Source organism: Brachyhypopomus gauderio, chromosome 4 (assembly GCF_052324685.1).
Source record: "Brachyhypopomus gauderio isolate BG-103 chromosome 4, BGAUD_0.2, whole genome shotgun sequence".
Taxonomy (NCBI): Eukaryota; Metazoa; Chordata; class Actinopteri; order Gymnotiformes; family Hypopomidae; genus Brachyhypopomus; species Brachyhypopomus gauderio.
The window spans coordinates 551,930-565,000 of NC_135214.1; the positions used below are offsets into that span (position 1 = coordinate 551,930).

At 45.4% G+C, this 13,071-nt stretch overlaps 2 protein-coding genes across 9 annotated transcripts in view; one reads left to right on the forward strand and one right to left on the reverse strand.

Annotated features, from left to right (window-relative positions):
• Positions 1-3: 3 nt before the first annotated feature.
• On the reverse strand, positions 4-6,599 carry cpap (centrosome assembly and centriole elongation protein). Of its 3 annotated transcripts, none has more exons than XM_077001323.1 (17): positions 6,489-6,599; positions 5,689-6,039; positions 5,261-5,375; positions 5,013-5,135; positions 4,738-4,885; positions 4,579-4,663; positions 2,939-4,247; positions 2,429-2,552; positions 2,174-2,339; positions 1,810-2,067; positions 1,629-1,698; positions 1,395-1,528; positions 1,164-1,235; positions 942-1,082; positions 692-776; positions 473-593; positions 4-296 (listed from the first exon to the last, which is right to left on the reverse strand). In XM_077001323.1, exons 2-17 carry the CDS (start codon positions 6,025-6,027, stop codon positions 104-106), a joined length of 3,483 nt encoding a protein of 1,160 aa, XP_076857438.1. In that variant the 5' UTR covers positions 6,028-6,039; positions 6,489-6,599; the 3' UTR covers positions 4-103. The 3 variants fall into 3 exon arrangements, with proteins under 3 accessions (XP_076857438.1, XP_076857436.1, XP_076857435.1); XM_077001321.1 differs by having other exon boundaries at positions 5,013-5,138; XM_077001320.1 differs by having other exon boundaries at positions 5-296; positions 5,013-5,159.
• An 832-nt stretch (positions 6,600-7,431) lies between these two features.
• Positions 7,432-13,071, forward strand: part of mcf2lb (mcf.2 cell line derived transforming sequence-like b) — a 28,982-nt gene continuing 23,342 nt past the window's right edge. For 3 of the 6 annotated variants that reach the window (XM_077001324.1, XM_077001325.1, XM_077001327.1), the window contains exons 1-2: positions 10,619-10,849; positions 12,288-12,371. In XM_077001324.1, the coding sequence (XP_076857439.1) occupies positions 10,756-10,849; positions 12,288-12,371 (178 nt within the window). In that variant the 5' untranslated portion in view covers positions 10,619-10,755. Of the gene's footprint in view, positions 7,711-7,876; positions 7,891-10,617; positions 10,850-12,287; positions 12,372-13,071 lie in introns of those variants that run through there. The other 3 variants (XM_077001326.1, XM_077001328.1, XR_013130245.1) reach the window with 3 other exon arrangements.

Sequence of the window (13,071 nt, forward strand, 5' to 3'; positions counted from 1 at the left end):
AAATGTACATTTCTATAATAAATACTTGACATTCGTGTGTAAATAACGAGCTAATGTGCCAAATGTAGCCACTACGGATGTTCAAAACGACATGAATCATGGCTCAGGCCTTCGTGTCCATGACGACGTGTCCTTGTTGGTCTTTGAGCCGCACGCGCCCACCGGGGTAGCACGTCTCCTGCCGCCCGTCGGCGTAGACGGTTTTAACGGTGCCGTCGGGATATTGACGTCTTTTAAAGTCTGCGGTGTGCAGCTCGCGTTGGCCCGTGTTGAACTGGATCTCCTTGCTACCGTCGCTAAGAAACAGGATCACGGGATGCGTTGGACGAAATGAAACCACTACATGTCTTTCCTTTCCAGGTTCTGCTACCTTCCCAAACGTGTCCATTTTGAAAGACTAAAATTGCTCATGGTTTCTGACACATGAGCTCAGGATCATTGGTGTAAGCACGGACGCTACTTTCATACTCACGGGTTTTGCTGTATTATTGTGCCATCTGTGAGGACACTCTCCTCCCTGCCATCAGGGTAGAGAGTCTTAACGGTCTGATCTGGGAATGTGATTTCCTTACGGCCATCGGGGAAGTGTTTTTCTGAAATGCAGAACCAGCAAGATATAAGGCTTTAGAAATGCGAATGCCCCCGGCATACCTTGCAAGCACTTTCTGCCGTTTCAGAAACAAGCAGTTACCTATTTGGTTGTTTGGGAACTGAAGCACTTCCATACCATCTGGGTATGTGGTGTGTGTGGTCTGCGCCCCTGCATAGTAATAAATCTACAAGAAAGCACGAAGATGTTATCCATCCAAACCTAATGGGTGTTTTTTTTGGTTACAACTGATTCCACAACTGCAATAAGTCAGATTACAACCTTGGACACTCCATAACCGTTGATATTAACTTGGGCAGAGATGCAAAAAAAATAATTCACTTTGTCTCACCACTCTTTGATCTGGCATAACGTGTTTGATATCTCCATTGAAAAAAGTGACTTTGACGGACAGTCCGTCAGCAGACAGCTCTTTGCGTGTGCCGTTGGGGAAAACGATAAGTCGCCCTCCATCAGGAAGGACCTTCTCAATCTGATGGGCAGGAACGTTCTGGTCATTTTACTAAAAAAAATCAGGCCAGCTAAGGAGAGTTTTTTTTTCCTTCTTTCTCACCTTGCCGTCTGTGTGTGAGATCTCTTCCTGCTCCATCTCTGACTGTTCTGCAACTCCTACACTGGACAATTCCTGAGAAACGTCACAAAAACAAATTATAAATCGATCTCAATATGGTAAATTAAAGGTCTATTCATTTTGTAGGGTTTAAGGAAAGTTTCGCTAAGCTTTTAGCTTTAAATAGACATTGAGGGAGGTCCTTTTCCTCCAAACATCGATATTGTTACTCACTGAGAAGTGGGTGGAGTTTTTGATTGGCTGGGAATCCTGGCATCTTCTCTCAGGACCAATCAGTTGTTCAGTCATTTGGTCTGGAGTGGCAGGTGGGCATCGCTCCTTTTGCTGGATGCTCGAGACAGAAGCAGCTAGAAGAAAATGTAGTTAAATTTGTTTCAAAAGTACTTTACCCTAGAAAAAAAAAGTTACATGATTGTAAAACCAGAGAATGTTCATTTGAAGACTTACATGGAATGTCTGGACTTTGCCTCCTGGTCTTGCTCTGAGGCAGGGTGCTCGTGACACTGCAAGAGGGACTCTAAAAACAAGAATCAAGTGTAGACATCCTTGGGTTAGGGTTAGAAATGTCACATTTGTCACATTTATTTGTCACATAAATTGTCACATTTAGGGATGCGAATGTTTGTACCTTGGATTTTGTCCTAGGGGCTCCGGTACTGCCGTGTACGTTGGACCGGCCCCGTTCCTTCTCTTTTTCCCGTTCACCCTCTGCAGTTTTCCAAGCACTGAGGCGAAGTTTCTCAAGCGTGCGCACCTGGTCTCTGAGAGCAGCGTTCTCTGTGCTGAGGGCGTCCAGCTGCTGCCTGAGGCGGCTGTGGTTGCTGGTCCACCGAGCCTCTCGTTTTCGTAAATCGTCCTGTGCAGCATTGAGCTGCTGCTTCAGCGTCTAAAACCATCAGTCAAAACCCAAATATTAGGTCCTATACTGACACAGAGTATCAGACGAGGTTTAACATCAAGGGAAGGCATCCCTTTATGGAAGAGGTGGACACCTGTATCTCATCTCGCTCTTGTTTATCAGGCCTGGCCCTGACGGCTGCGGCGTGCTTCTCAAACAGCTTCCTGTCCCGCTGCAGCTTACGGCCTTCCTCACGCTTGAACTCCTCCCATTTGGCAGTCTCATCCGCCATCTTCTGCTGGAACTCGACTCTCTCCTTCCTACAGGGGAAAAAGGTCTCCTCCTCGTTTCAAATGGCTGTAAATCCGATCAGTAGGATTGCTGCTAAATAATTTGGTTTGTTTCATACCGCAAGCTTTCTCTGACATCCTGGTTTTCCTGTCTGAGGCGGATCAAGGCTGCATTTTCTCTCCGGAAGCGTTCGATCTCGGTCTCAAGCTCCACTAACCGCTCACGGAGTAACCTTGACCGTCCTGGATTACATCAGTCATGGAAGGGAAAGATTTAAACACACTTTTTTTTTTCAGTGCAGTACTGCGGATCATGGAAACCAGGATCTCACGTCAACAACTGTGCCAAGATTTCTTTCAATATCAATACAGAATTTAAAACCTTGTAATTAAGGATTTATCCATCTTCTGTTGGTATTGTGGTTTAATCCTGGGTTTATTTTGATCCCAATTTATTCAGTTCATTTATTTTTGGTTTGAGACCATCTTGAATAATTTTATCTTGACTGTCTGTAAAGTACTTTGTAAACCTTAATTTAAAAGTGATGTATAGATGTTTTTTAAGTTAACATTTTTATGAATTATTGTTATTAAAGATTTTTAACATTTTTGAAAAAGCTTCCAATTACCTGCTCCTCCTTCGCCGTTAATGTCCTCTGCATCTTGCACGAGGGGACGAGAGCAGGGTTTGGGCTTCAGAGCTGGGAACAGCTTAGCTACCAACTGGCATGAAGGTGGATCTTCTGGCCCATGGGCCACTGGGCCGTCAGAATCCATCTCCTTTGATCCTACAACCTTCCTCTTCAGGGCCCGGTCAGGCTGACTGTCCATCTTAGAAGAACTGCAGGTTAAATCGTCAGGCTCGTTCCAAGTGTCGTCATCGTCAAACTCCACCTGACCTCCGATACCCACTAGTGTATGATCTTCGTTTTCCTCTTCTACCTCTGAATTGCTAGCTCCCTCTCTGTCCTGGTAAGAGTGTTTATCATAAGGAGGCGCAAACACTTGGAAGCAGTGGTTGAAAGGTTGATTTGGTCCAGTAACAGGACGCTGGGACTCTGTGCTGCTCCGCGATGGAGTGTTTGACTCTTCCCACATCTTGTCCTCCTCGTCTTCAGAGCACTCGCTTGTCACCCCGGCAGGCTTCATCATCTCCTCCACCGCACCTACAGGAGGGGCTGCGGGACCATCAACCTTCCCAGCCCTCGGCTGCACCGGGCTAGCTGCATCGCTGTGACAGCGGCCTCGTAATGTTGGCTGCAGCGGGGGCTTAACCGGTGTGGAGGAGAGGCGCCTATGATCTCCGCACAGGAGGTTGTTGATGAAGGAGGAGTTGCTAGAGAAGGAGAACTCGTCTGCCACCTTCTCCAGCAACTCGAACTCGCCGAGCTCCGCACGCTCGCGCCGATGGTCCCGATCCCAGCGCTCGCCGCGTTCTGTGAGCCACACCTCGAAGGAGTTCTCCGCCGCACACATTCTTGGAGCGCGCGTGTCCCGAATTTGTTCAGATGGCTTTCCTTTAGTGATGTCAACCATGGTGGCACAGGTGGTGATCTGCTGAGGGTCAGACTTCACAACGCTCTTGCTCATACATCCCCGGTTGGCCCCAAGAACGTGAGCTTTAGCTAGACCTTTGGCTGCCGTTACTGAAATCTTGTTCTGTGGGAGGTTCTCCTTGTTCATCACAGCTGTCTTACGCTGGATCACTACATTAGTTGAGTTTGAAGATTTGGGAGGAAGCCTCTTTGGCTCGGAGCTCTGGTGGAATCTAACGACACGGCCCTGAGGGGGTGGAGGGTCAAGGCATGGAGTGGGTTTGGTGCTTGAATGAGTTGTGTGTGTGGCAGGTGCTGGGGCTTTGCCTCTGGTGAACCTGGACAACCCTTCCCCTCGCTTCAGAAACGGCCTCTTCACCTTCACTGGCACAGCGGGAGCACTCTTAAGTGTTGGAGTGTAAAGACAAACGTCAGAGCTCAGTTTTAATTTCATACTCTATTCTGAGTGTCAGTACTGTACAATCTGGATTGAGATGTGTTGACATAACTTGAATTAGATATCCACAGAGAGAATGTGATCTTTGGAAAACACATTAAAAGCTACATTAAACTTTTTTCCTTTTATTCATCTTTATTATTACAATCCCAGGCCGTAGCAAGCAATTCATGAAATTCACAACAGGACTAATATGAAACCAACCTGATCAGTGTAACTGCGATCAACTGAGTGGATCCAACCATGAGTCTGTCTGAATGTGTTGGGTGATACTCACCTTGCTTAACCTCTCATTCTCCAGCTTGAGTTGCTCCTCCAGGATCTCTTCAAATGTCTTCCCACTGTCGCCTGATGTGATTGGCCTGGAGACACAAAAATCAAGTCACAAAAATGCGTAATGACAGTATTACTATACTTCATCTTTGTCCATATTTACCTGTCCTGTGCCACTGGTCCTTTTGCGTTAAAACTTTGGTCCTCAGTGATAGACTGGTGTGATTTTTCACTAGGATCTTCATCGTTGTCGTCGTCTTGCCTAGAACTTGTCTGTGCATCACTTTGTTCAAGACTCCACACACTTGACTCTGCACAGAGAGCAATGTGTTTGGTCGCATCTCTTTAATATTAATCACCTTTCATGCACCATTAAAATAGTGTGACAACAAAATAATCTCTGCAGTCATTAATACAACCAATAGCTCAATATTTTACCAAGTTTCTTTTCCACTTCGTCTGGCAGCTGGTCTGCGTGCTGGGCGTGAAACAGCAGAGGCGTTTCTTGGAGTGGCCGCAACACTTCGGGTTTGCAGCATGGCCGGTTTCCATGGCCGTGTTCTCCTGAGCACAGATGTGCCGAAACTAAACGCAAAAACGGACCCAACTGAAGAACTATACGGTACACATAAGTGAGGAGCTTTCTGTGGTGGATGTACATGTGCACATACGGACGTATGTCCTACCTGCAGCTGTCTGGACCATTCCCATGAGTGTCTGCTGGTCGTTTTGGAGTTTATGAAGCTGGTTCAGCTGATGTGATTTTAGCTCTGCTTGCATGCGCTGCTGTAACTGCTTTAGCTTGAAAAATACATTTAACAGTTACATGCATTGATGTTAGTTGGGCACAATCCCATAAAACTGGTGATCAATAAGGCCAAATCCGATGGTTTAGGCAAACAGGTTATTTAAAAGGGGTTTCTGCTCAGAGTTACACGTAACCCACAGACTAATGTAATGTAATGTAATGCAGATGGAGGCCCTGGATTCTTTGTATTCGGTACATTGGATCAATAGTCCCTAGTTTGCTTGCTGATAAAACATATGCCCTCTTTATCCGTGGCTGTATTCGTCAGTGAACACAAACCAAGCACAAGTAATTTTCCAATTTTACCTGTTCGAGCTTTTCAATCAGCGGAAACTCTTGTGCGTTTCCCAAAATATTAGAAAAACTGTCCATTTCGAGGTGGGAAGGTTCGGTCTCCGCGTCTGTCGAGGTCTCTTTTGGCACGTCCGAGTCTACACTAACACAGCTGCTACTGCGGGACACAGGCAGGGGTGCGAAGTGGGAGCAGAAGGAGTCATCCACAGACGCCTCCAGACCTGGAGAAGCGCAGCTGCTCCGGACAGATCCCACCTCCACCGGGGACCCGTCCAGGATGACTCCGGCCCGGGAGCTGCTCGGCATCCATCGAGAGAGGAAGTGAGGCTGTAGCCCAGCTGGAGAGGACATGGTTCCTCCACTCTAGAGACAACAAGGTTAAATCAGCACTGGCCAATAACACTGAAAGTTAAATGTGTTGAGTAGTGTTGTGTTAAATGTTAGAGTGACTAGTGGTATAATCGTCGCGCATGCGCTTCGCTAGTTAAACCAACTAACACGATTAATCGATTAATTACAACAATGTTACCATTCAGAGCTACAACATAAGCAAAACGAGCACATTTGGGTTTAATAACGTTACTGCTGGTGGTAGTATTAACAAATACACCACATATGTAGCAAAATGCAGGCAGACTAATGTGTTTTAAGTCATTAATGTGTTTAAATCAGTAACACATTAATGTAAGTAACGAGAAAACCAACATAACTTGGGTCAGCCCTATTTCAGATATCAGATTACCGGCGAGTTAGTTTGTAAAGTTAATGAGGCGACGCATGTAGAGCGACACCGTGTCCCACAGACCACGTACCTCTGGGTTTGTTGCGGATTTGGGTCTTTAAAGTTTTCAGTTGACGTTTCGACTTCGGACAAGTTTCGAAACATGCCGCCATAACAAAACAAAGCGCGCGAGACGGGAAACAGGAAGTTGCTATGAATTCTGGGATTTGTAGTTATTCACGCGTATCACGCCGCCGTCGTGTCGATTCATCAATGGCTCATACTCGGGCTGTTACATGCACATCTCATACGACCACATATCACGATAAACGTGTAATTAACAAGATGGACAGTTATTACCAATATCTTTTATTTGATATACATGAAGATTAATTCAACAATCCGTAATACTATGTCTATGTTGGTGGATATTGCGAGCTGATGTTATATTTTTATTTCTCTTATAGGCTGCAGGAATGCATGTTTTCGCAAAAATATAAATAACTAACTAAATAAACAAAAAATGATACCTTGGTAACATTTATGTTTTGGATTTAACTGATATAATAAATAAATTAAATAATGAGGCAGTCTGCTGTCGGGAAATTCATGTTGTTAAACTGGATTATTTTAACTACTCTTAACATTTATGATTAAATATAATGAATCTAATGTGGCTATCAGTTTTGTGATATTCATCTTCATTTGCCATAAATTTTTTGTGTGTGTGTTATTTACAACAAATCAGACAGGCAAACAGTCTCCAGGCAGTTTTAGTTTTTACACACTGTGCAGGAATGACTTTCACTTCATTGTCAAGCCTTAAACTGCTGCTCTAAAGAATGGGGACCCGTTTAGGTTTAATCTAACAACGCTTTCACCGCGTTACACCCGGTGGTATTTTCTTACCCCTTTCCCTAAAGAAATAGGGTGTAGTAGCACCAAAAATACTGAAGATGGCACCAGAGCATACCGTGAGTCCTTCAGTTCATATGCGCATGCGCATGTTTGCCTGCGCGTATCCATGCCGTCTACATGTCTTGGTGTCCTCTCTCCTCTCTCTCTCTCTCTCTCTTTCTCTCTCTCCTCTGTTTCTCTCACCCTCCCCTATGCATAGCTATGTGATGTTGAGTGGGCTGTCCGTGAGGTGCATAAGGCTCTCTCTACTCCTTCATTCAGCACCTTCTTGCCATCCCTCTCTCCTCTCTCTCCTCCCCCGACCGTCTGCAGGATGGCGATGGTCTGGGTGAAGACCCACAAGCAGGCTGGGCAAGACCTGCTGCACAGACTGAACAATGTCAGTCATAATGTTGGTAAGGAGTGTGTGTCTGTACTGAGCAATGTCAGTCATTACGTTGGTAAGGAGTGTGTGTCTGTACTGAACAATGTCAGTCATTACGTTGGTAAGGAGTGTGTGTCTGTACTGAGCAATGTCAGTCATAATGTTGGTAAGGAGTGTGTGTCAGTACTTAGCAATGTCAGTCATAATGTTGGTAAGGAGTGTGTGTCTGTACTGAGCAATGTCAGTCATTACGTTGGTAAGGAGTGTGTGTCTGTACTGAGCAATGTCAGTCATTAAGTTGGTAAGGAGTGTGTGTCTGTACTGAACAATGTCAGTCATTACGTTGGTAAGGAGTGTGTCTGTACTGAACAATGTCAGTCATAATGTTGCTAAGGAGTGTGTCTGTACTAAACAATATCAGTCATTACGTTGGTAAGGAGTGTGTCTGTACTGAACAATGTCAGTCATAATGTTGCTAAGGAGTGTGTCTGTACTAAACAATGTCAGTCATTACGTTGGTAAGGAGTGTGTCTGTGTTGAACTACAGTTTATCAGTCATTACGTTGGTAAGAAGCATGAATCTATGCTGAAAAAAAGGTAATTTATAATGTTGGTAAGGATTGTGTCTCTATGCTGAACAATGTCAGTTGTAATGTTAGTTAGGAGTGTACCTCTGCTGAACAATATCAGTTATCACCATGGTAAGGAGCCCCTCTAATGCCCGTCACTGAACGCAGTGTCTCTCTGAACAGTGTCAGTTGAGTGTCAGCACTGTGTCTTTGTGTGATGCATCATTGTCATGTTTTCTTGTGTGTATGTTGTATGATGCTGTTTGGTGCAGAGTTGTGTTCACAAGACAGTGCAGTTATATGGGTATTTGATTATATTGTTAATGCATGTAATTATCTATATCATTATCTTTATTATCGATGTATAACAGAGAGAGAATGAATGAATGATTGTTTCAGTAGGATGGTTGGACAAATTGATGGACAAAGTGGACTTAAACCTGGAATACATTTCTTTTCTTCTTTGTCTTGAGTTTTTGTGGCCAGAGTAATCTTCGTGGACTACACCACACATGCATTCCCTCTCTCGTGTGTGTGAGCCAGTGTATGTGTGTGTGTTGGACTCTGAATGAGGAATGATGTCACAGGCACAGTCAGACTATATTTAAGCGTCTTTGGGGAACTGTGCTGACTTTAGGGTGCGTTTCTGTCTGTCTGACTGCACTCTGTAGACGCTGGGTTCTGAGGTTACAGGAATCGCTATGAAGCCTCACACTCCATTTCTTTAGCACCCCGTCTCTTATAATAGACGGCTTACAGAAAGGCCACTGGTGAAACGGCGCCTTATTTTGGATGGTCAAGGAACTTTGATGTATAAACACAGTAAAAGATTTCAGGACCAGTCATCAGGAGCTACCACCTGATCATGTAGTAAAGTTTGACATTCACTAGGCTATATTCCAGCATGACGAAGATTTAGATTTAGTCTCAGTCATTGTGGCCACAGCTTTCAGATCTTTTCTGTTCTTTTTTCCTCTCCTTTCAGTGTCAACGCTTTACGTTGCTGTTTCTTCAAACATGTCAGGGAGAAAAGAGGAGCAACATATGTTGTTGTATGTCTCCCCGGGGAGATCTCTGCTGGAGGCTTCCCTGCAAGTGTATGTGTGTGAGGGAGAAAGAGGGAGACAGAGGGAGACTGTGAGCTTTGCTCCAGAACTCGGAGCTGAGTACAGATCCAGACGGCCCGAGGAACACCGTGAGACAGGGGCCGCCGGGCTACAGCGGTGAAGTCATCTGAGTGGGGTTAGAGAGCTACAGCCCGCACGCATCAGCACCTCAAACCTTCATGGTGCGTTCTCATCTCCTGGTAGGAGTACAAGGCCTCAGCTTAAAGCTAAAGCACCAGACCCGAAGTTTATTTAGCAACACAGTTATTACACTGGGTTTGGGGCACTGGTTGTGATGTTGGTATTAGTTACCAGTAGCCAGTGGTCGTGGGCACAGGGCAGGTCAGCGTAGACGAGAGAGGCATGTTGAGTGATTCATGATTGAAAATGAAATGGGTTGGGAAGATGGCAGTGATTACTGATATATCAATTAATCAATGATATGTTGTAAACAAGTTTTGCATTGAATTTTCTAGATTAATGATGTCTTCCACTGCCGAGCTGCAGTGTGACTACAGTGATTTGATATAGCTTCAGGCAGGACAAGTCTAATTTTATTTTTCCATTGTGTTGATTTTCTTGTATCTCCCACTTGTATATATTTTCTGTCTTTTCTGGTCATATCGTTCTCTCAGTGATCAGTGCTATAGTCTTAACAGGACTAATGTGATGAGTCATTCCATGAAGTCTTGTGAGAAATTTTAAGCGTAGCTGCATGGCTATTTATATTCAGCTTACTTTTAAATGTAGTACATTTGTTTACACTATTGGTGACATACAGCACAAACACTTTACAATATTCCTTTAGTTGATGAAAGAGAGGAGACGAAGGGAGGGTTGAACTGCTGTATTTAAAAGCTACCTGGGAGATCATTTGAATTAGCTTTGAATGGGTCTGAATCCAGCCTTTGTTATCACACACACACACACAAACACACACACACACACACACACACACACACACACACACACACACACACACACACACACACACACACACACACACACACACACACACACACTCACACACAGCTGTGTTAAAGACAGAGGGGGTGGGGAGTTGTGTAGGAACAAAGAGACTTCAGTTCTCTTCTGTTATCAGCTAAGGTGAAGTAACAGGTCAATTGTGTGTGTGTGTGTGTGTGTGTGTGTGTGTGTGTGTGTGTCTACCTGGCTGGAAGTCTTGGTTTAGTGCATTACAGTCCACGAGAGAGAACAGGAGAGACAGAGAGAGAGAGAGAGAGAGAAAGAGAGAGAGAGAACATGAACGACCTGTCTGCAGAAGAGCACACCTGTCTGCAGATGAGCACACCTGTCTCAGGTGCACAGGTTAGGCGGGGCTAGGCAGCCTCTCCCATTAGAGTGCGAGAGGAAGACCAGGCAGTAGAAAGGGAGAGAGAGATGGATGTGAGGGACGGAGGGAGCCATGTACGCATCCCCCTGGAGGAGGTGGAGAAGTTCCACCGCTTGTCTCGCTGCTGTCACCACCTCTGCAGTAAGTAGAGAAACGAAAGACAGAACTCTGCCCGGTGGTGTGTTTGTGGGCAGGTTGGCTGTGCTTCCCTTGAGCTTTATCACTACGGCGACAGCACGTGGGAGGCTGATGAGATAAGGTGTGAGGTGTGTGAGGTGTGTGAGGGTGTGTGAGGGTGTGTGTGTAGGCAGTGGAGTGTCACATCAGCTTGCCTGGGCATGAATCAGTGGGGAAAGCAGGAGTGCTGACAGCTGTAATGATTGATAATGATTCATGTGGGTTTTCTCTTCAAATTTGTTCTGTTATTAATCCAGCTGGTAACTTGTGACCCTCTGTTGAAATGGTTGTACTAGCCAGTCAGTGCTGATCAAACCCGACCGCAAAAGAACACGTCCTTGTGACTTAGACGTCGTGGTTTATAGTCGGGGGGAAATGTGTGTGTGTGTGTGTGTGTGTGATATAGTTCCAGGAGAATGGATGAGACGGTTATGTGAGTCTCCCTCACTGTAGGTGAGTGGTGGTAGTAAGTGAGTGCTTGTGGTAATACTAACCTTGTGAAAGCTCTGACTCACTGTTGTGTGTGTACCAAGGATGTGTGTTTGTGTGTGTGTGTGTGTGTGTGTGTGTGTGTGTGTGTGTGTGTGTGTGTGTGTGTGTGTGTGTGTGTGTGTGTGTGTGTGTGTGTGTGTACCAGGGATGTGTGTGTGTGTGTGTCTGTATGTGTGTGTGTGTGTGTGTGTGTGTGTGTGTGTGTGTGTGTGTGTGTGTGTGTGTGTGTGTGTGTGTGTGTATGTGTGTGTGTGTACCAGGGATGTGTGTGTGTGTGTGTGTGTGTGTGTATGTGTGTGTGTGTACCAGGGGTGTGGGTCCGACACCAACAACTACCACACTCCTCTTGTCCGATCTTTCTTATAGCCAAATATGTGTTTATAATAATGTATTAAATGAATGAATGTTTATAATGAATGTATTAAGTATTCATGAGATGTCAATAACTCTGGCCATTTGTGGTTTCCCTGATGTGTGTTCATAGTTCACATTGGTGTAACACCTGAAGAAGAACTGAAACAGTCAGTCCTGCACCTGTTGCATGTGGCGACCCTTCTGGGCCAAACCCGCTATCCTGCGACCTCACACGGGACTCCTAACCCCCAAATAAATAAACAATCCCAGTGTGATATGGATATGGAATACTGTATGGGTTATATGAAAGAAATAACCTTCATATTCTCAAAGTGCTCACACTAGAGCAAAGAGTAGCATGCTGGTACAGTTCCACTAATGCACTGGTCCCAAATTAGGGAGAGAAGTTTGGAGAAGGACAGGGTTCATCTGCCTGTTACAGCCACAGTCCCTTGTTGTCTTGCTTCTGTCCAAGGTGTGTGGCCTGTTTACTGAAGTGTGTGTGTGTGTGTGTGTGTGTGTGTGTGTGTGTGTGTGTGTGTGTGTGTGTGTGTAGATGAGATTATGCAGCAGGAGTCACGCCCACTCTGTGTTGCCGACATCATCGGAGAGCTGAAGAAGAGGTTCGCCTTCCTCTCGGGTAAACAGACATCTCAGTACACTCAGCTAGGTGTTCAGCACTAGGTGTTCAGGACTAAAGTGTTCAGCACTAAGGTGTTCAGCACTAAAGTGTTCAGCGCTAAGGTGTATAGCACTAGGCGTTCAGCACTAAGGTGTTCAGCGCTAGGTGTTCAGGACTAAAGTGTTCAGCACTAAGGTGTTTAGCACTAAGGTGTTCAGCACTAAAGTGTTCAGCGCTAAGGTGTATAGCACTAGGCGTTCAGCACTAAGGTGTTCAGCACTAAGGTGTTCAGCACTAAAGTGTTCAGCGCTAAGGTGTATAGCACTAGGCGTTCAGCATTAAGGTGTTCAGCGCTAGGTGTTCAGGACTAAAGTGTTCAGCACTAAGGTGTTCAGCACTAAGGTGTTCAGCACTAAGGTGTTCAGCACTAAAGTGTTCAGCGCTAAGGTGTATAGCACTAGGCGTTCAGCACTAAGGTGTTCAGCACTAAAGTGTTCAGCACTAAGGTGTATAGCACTAGGCGTTCAGCACTAGGTGTTCAGTGGTACTATAAACACCCTTTTGTGTCAGTGTGAACCTCATTACTCCTATATGACTGCAGCCATATTCCATCACGATCTCAGTTAAGGCAGCCATAGTCTCCAGATTGCTGGTGCAGTGATGAGCGTGCACTACCATGAGGGTGGGGGTTCTGGAGGAATGAGACAACCTTGCACTC

Coding starts and splice junctions, on each gene's coding strand:
- cpap (XM_077001320.1), bottom strand. CDS start 6,027: ATGTCCTCTCCAGCTGGGCTACAGCCTCACTTCCTCTCTCGATGGATG. Junction 5,160..5,260: donor AATGGTCCAGACAGCTGCAG/GTAGGACATACG, acceptor TTTTGCGTTTAG/TTTCGGCACATCTGTGCTCA. Junction 2,553..2,938: donor TAACGGCGAAGGAGGAGCAG/GTAATTGGAAGC, acceptor GATGTAATCCAG/GACGGTCAAGGTTACTCCGT.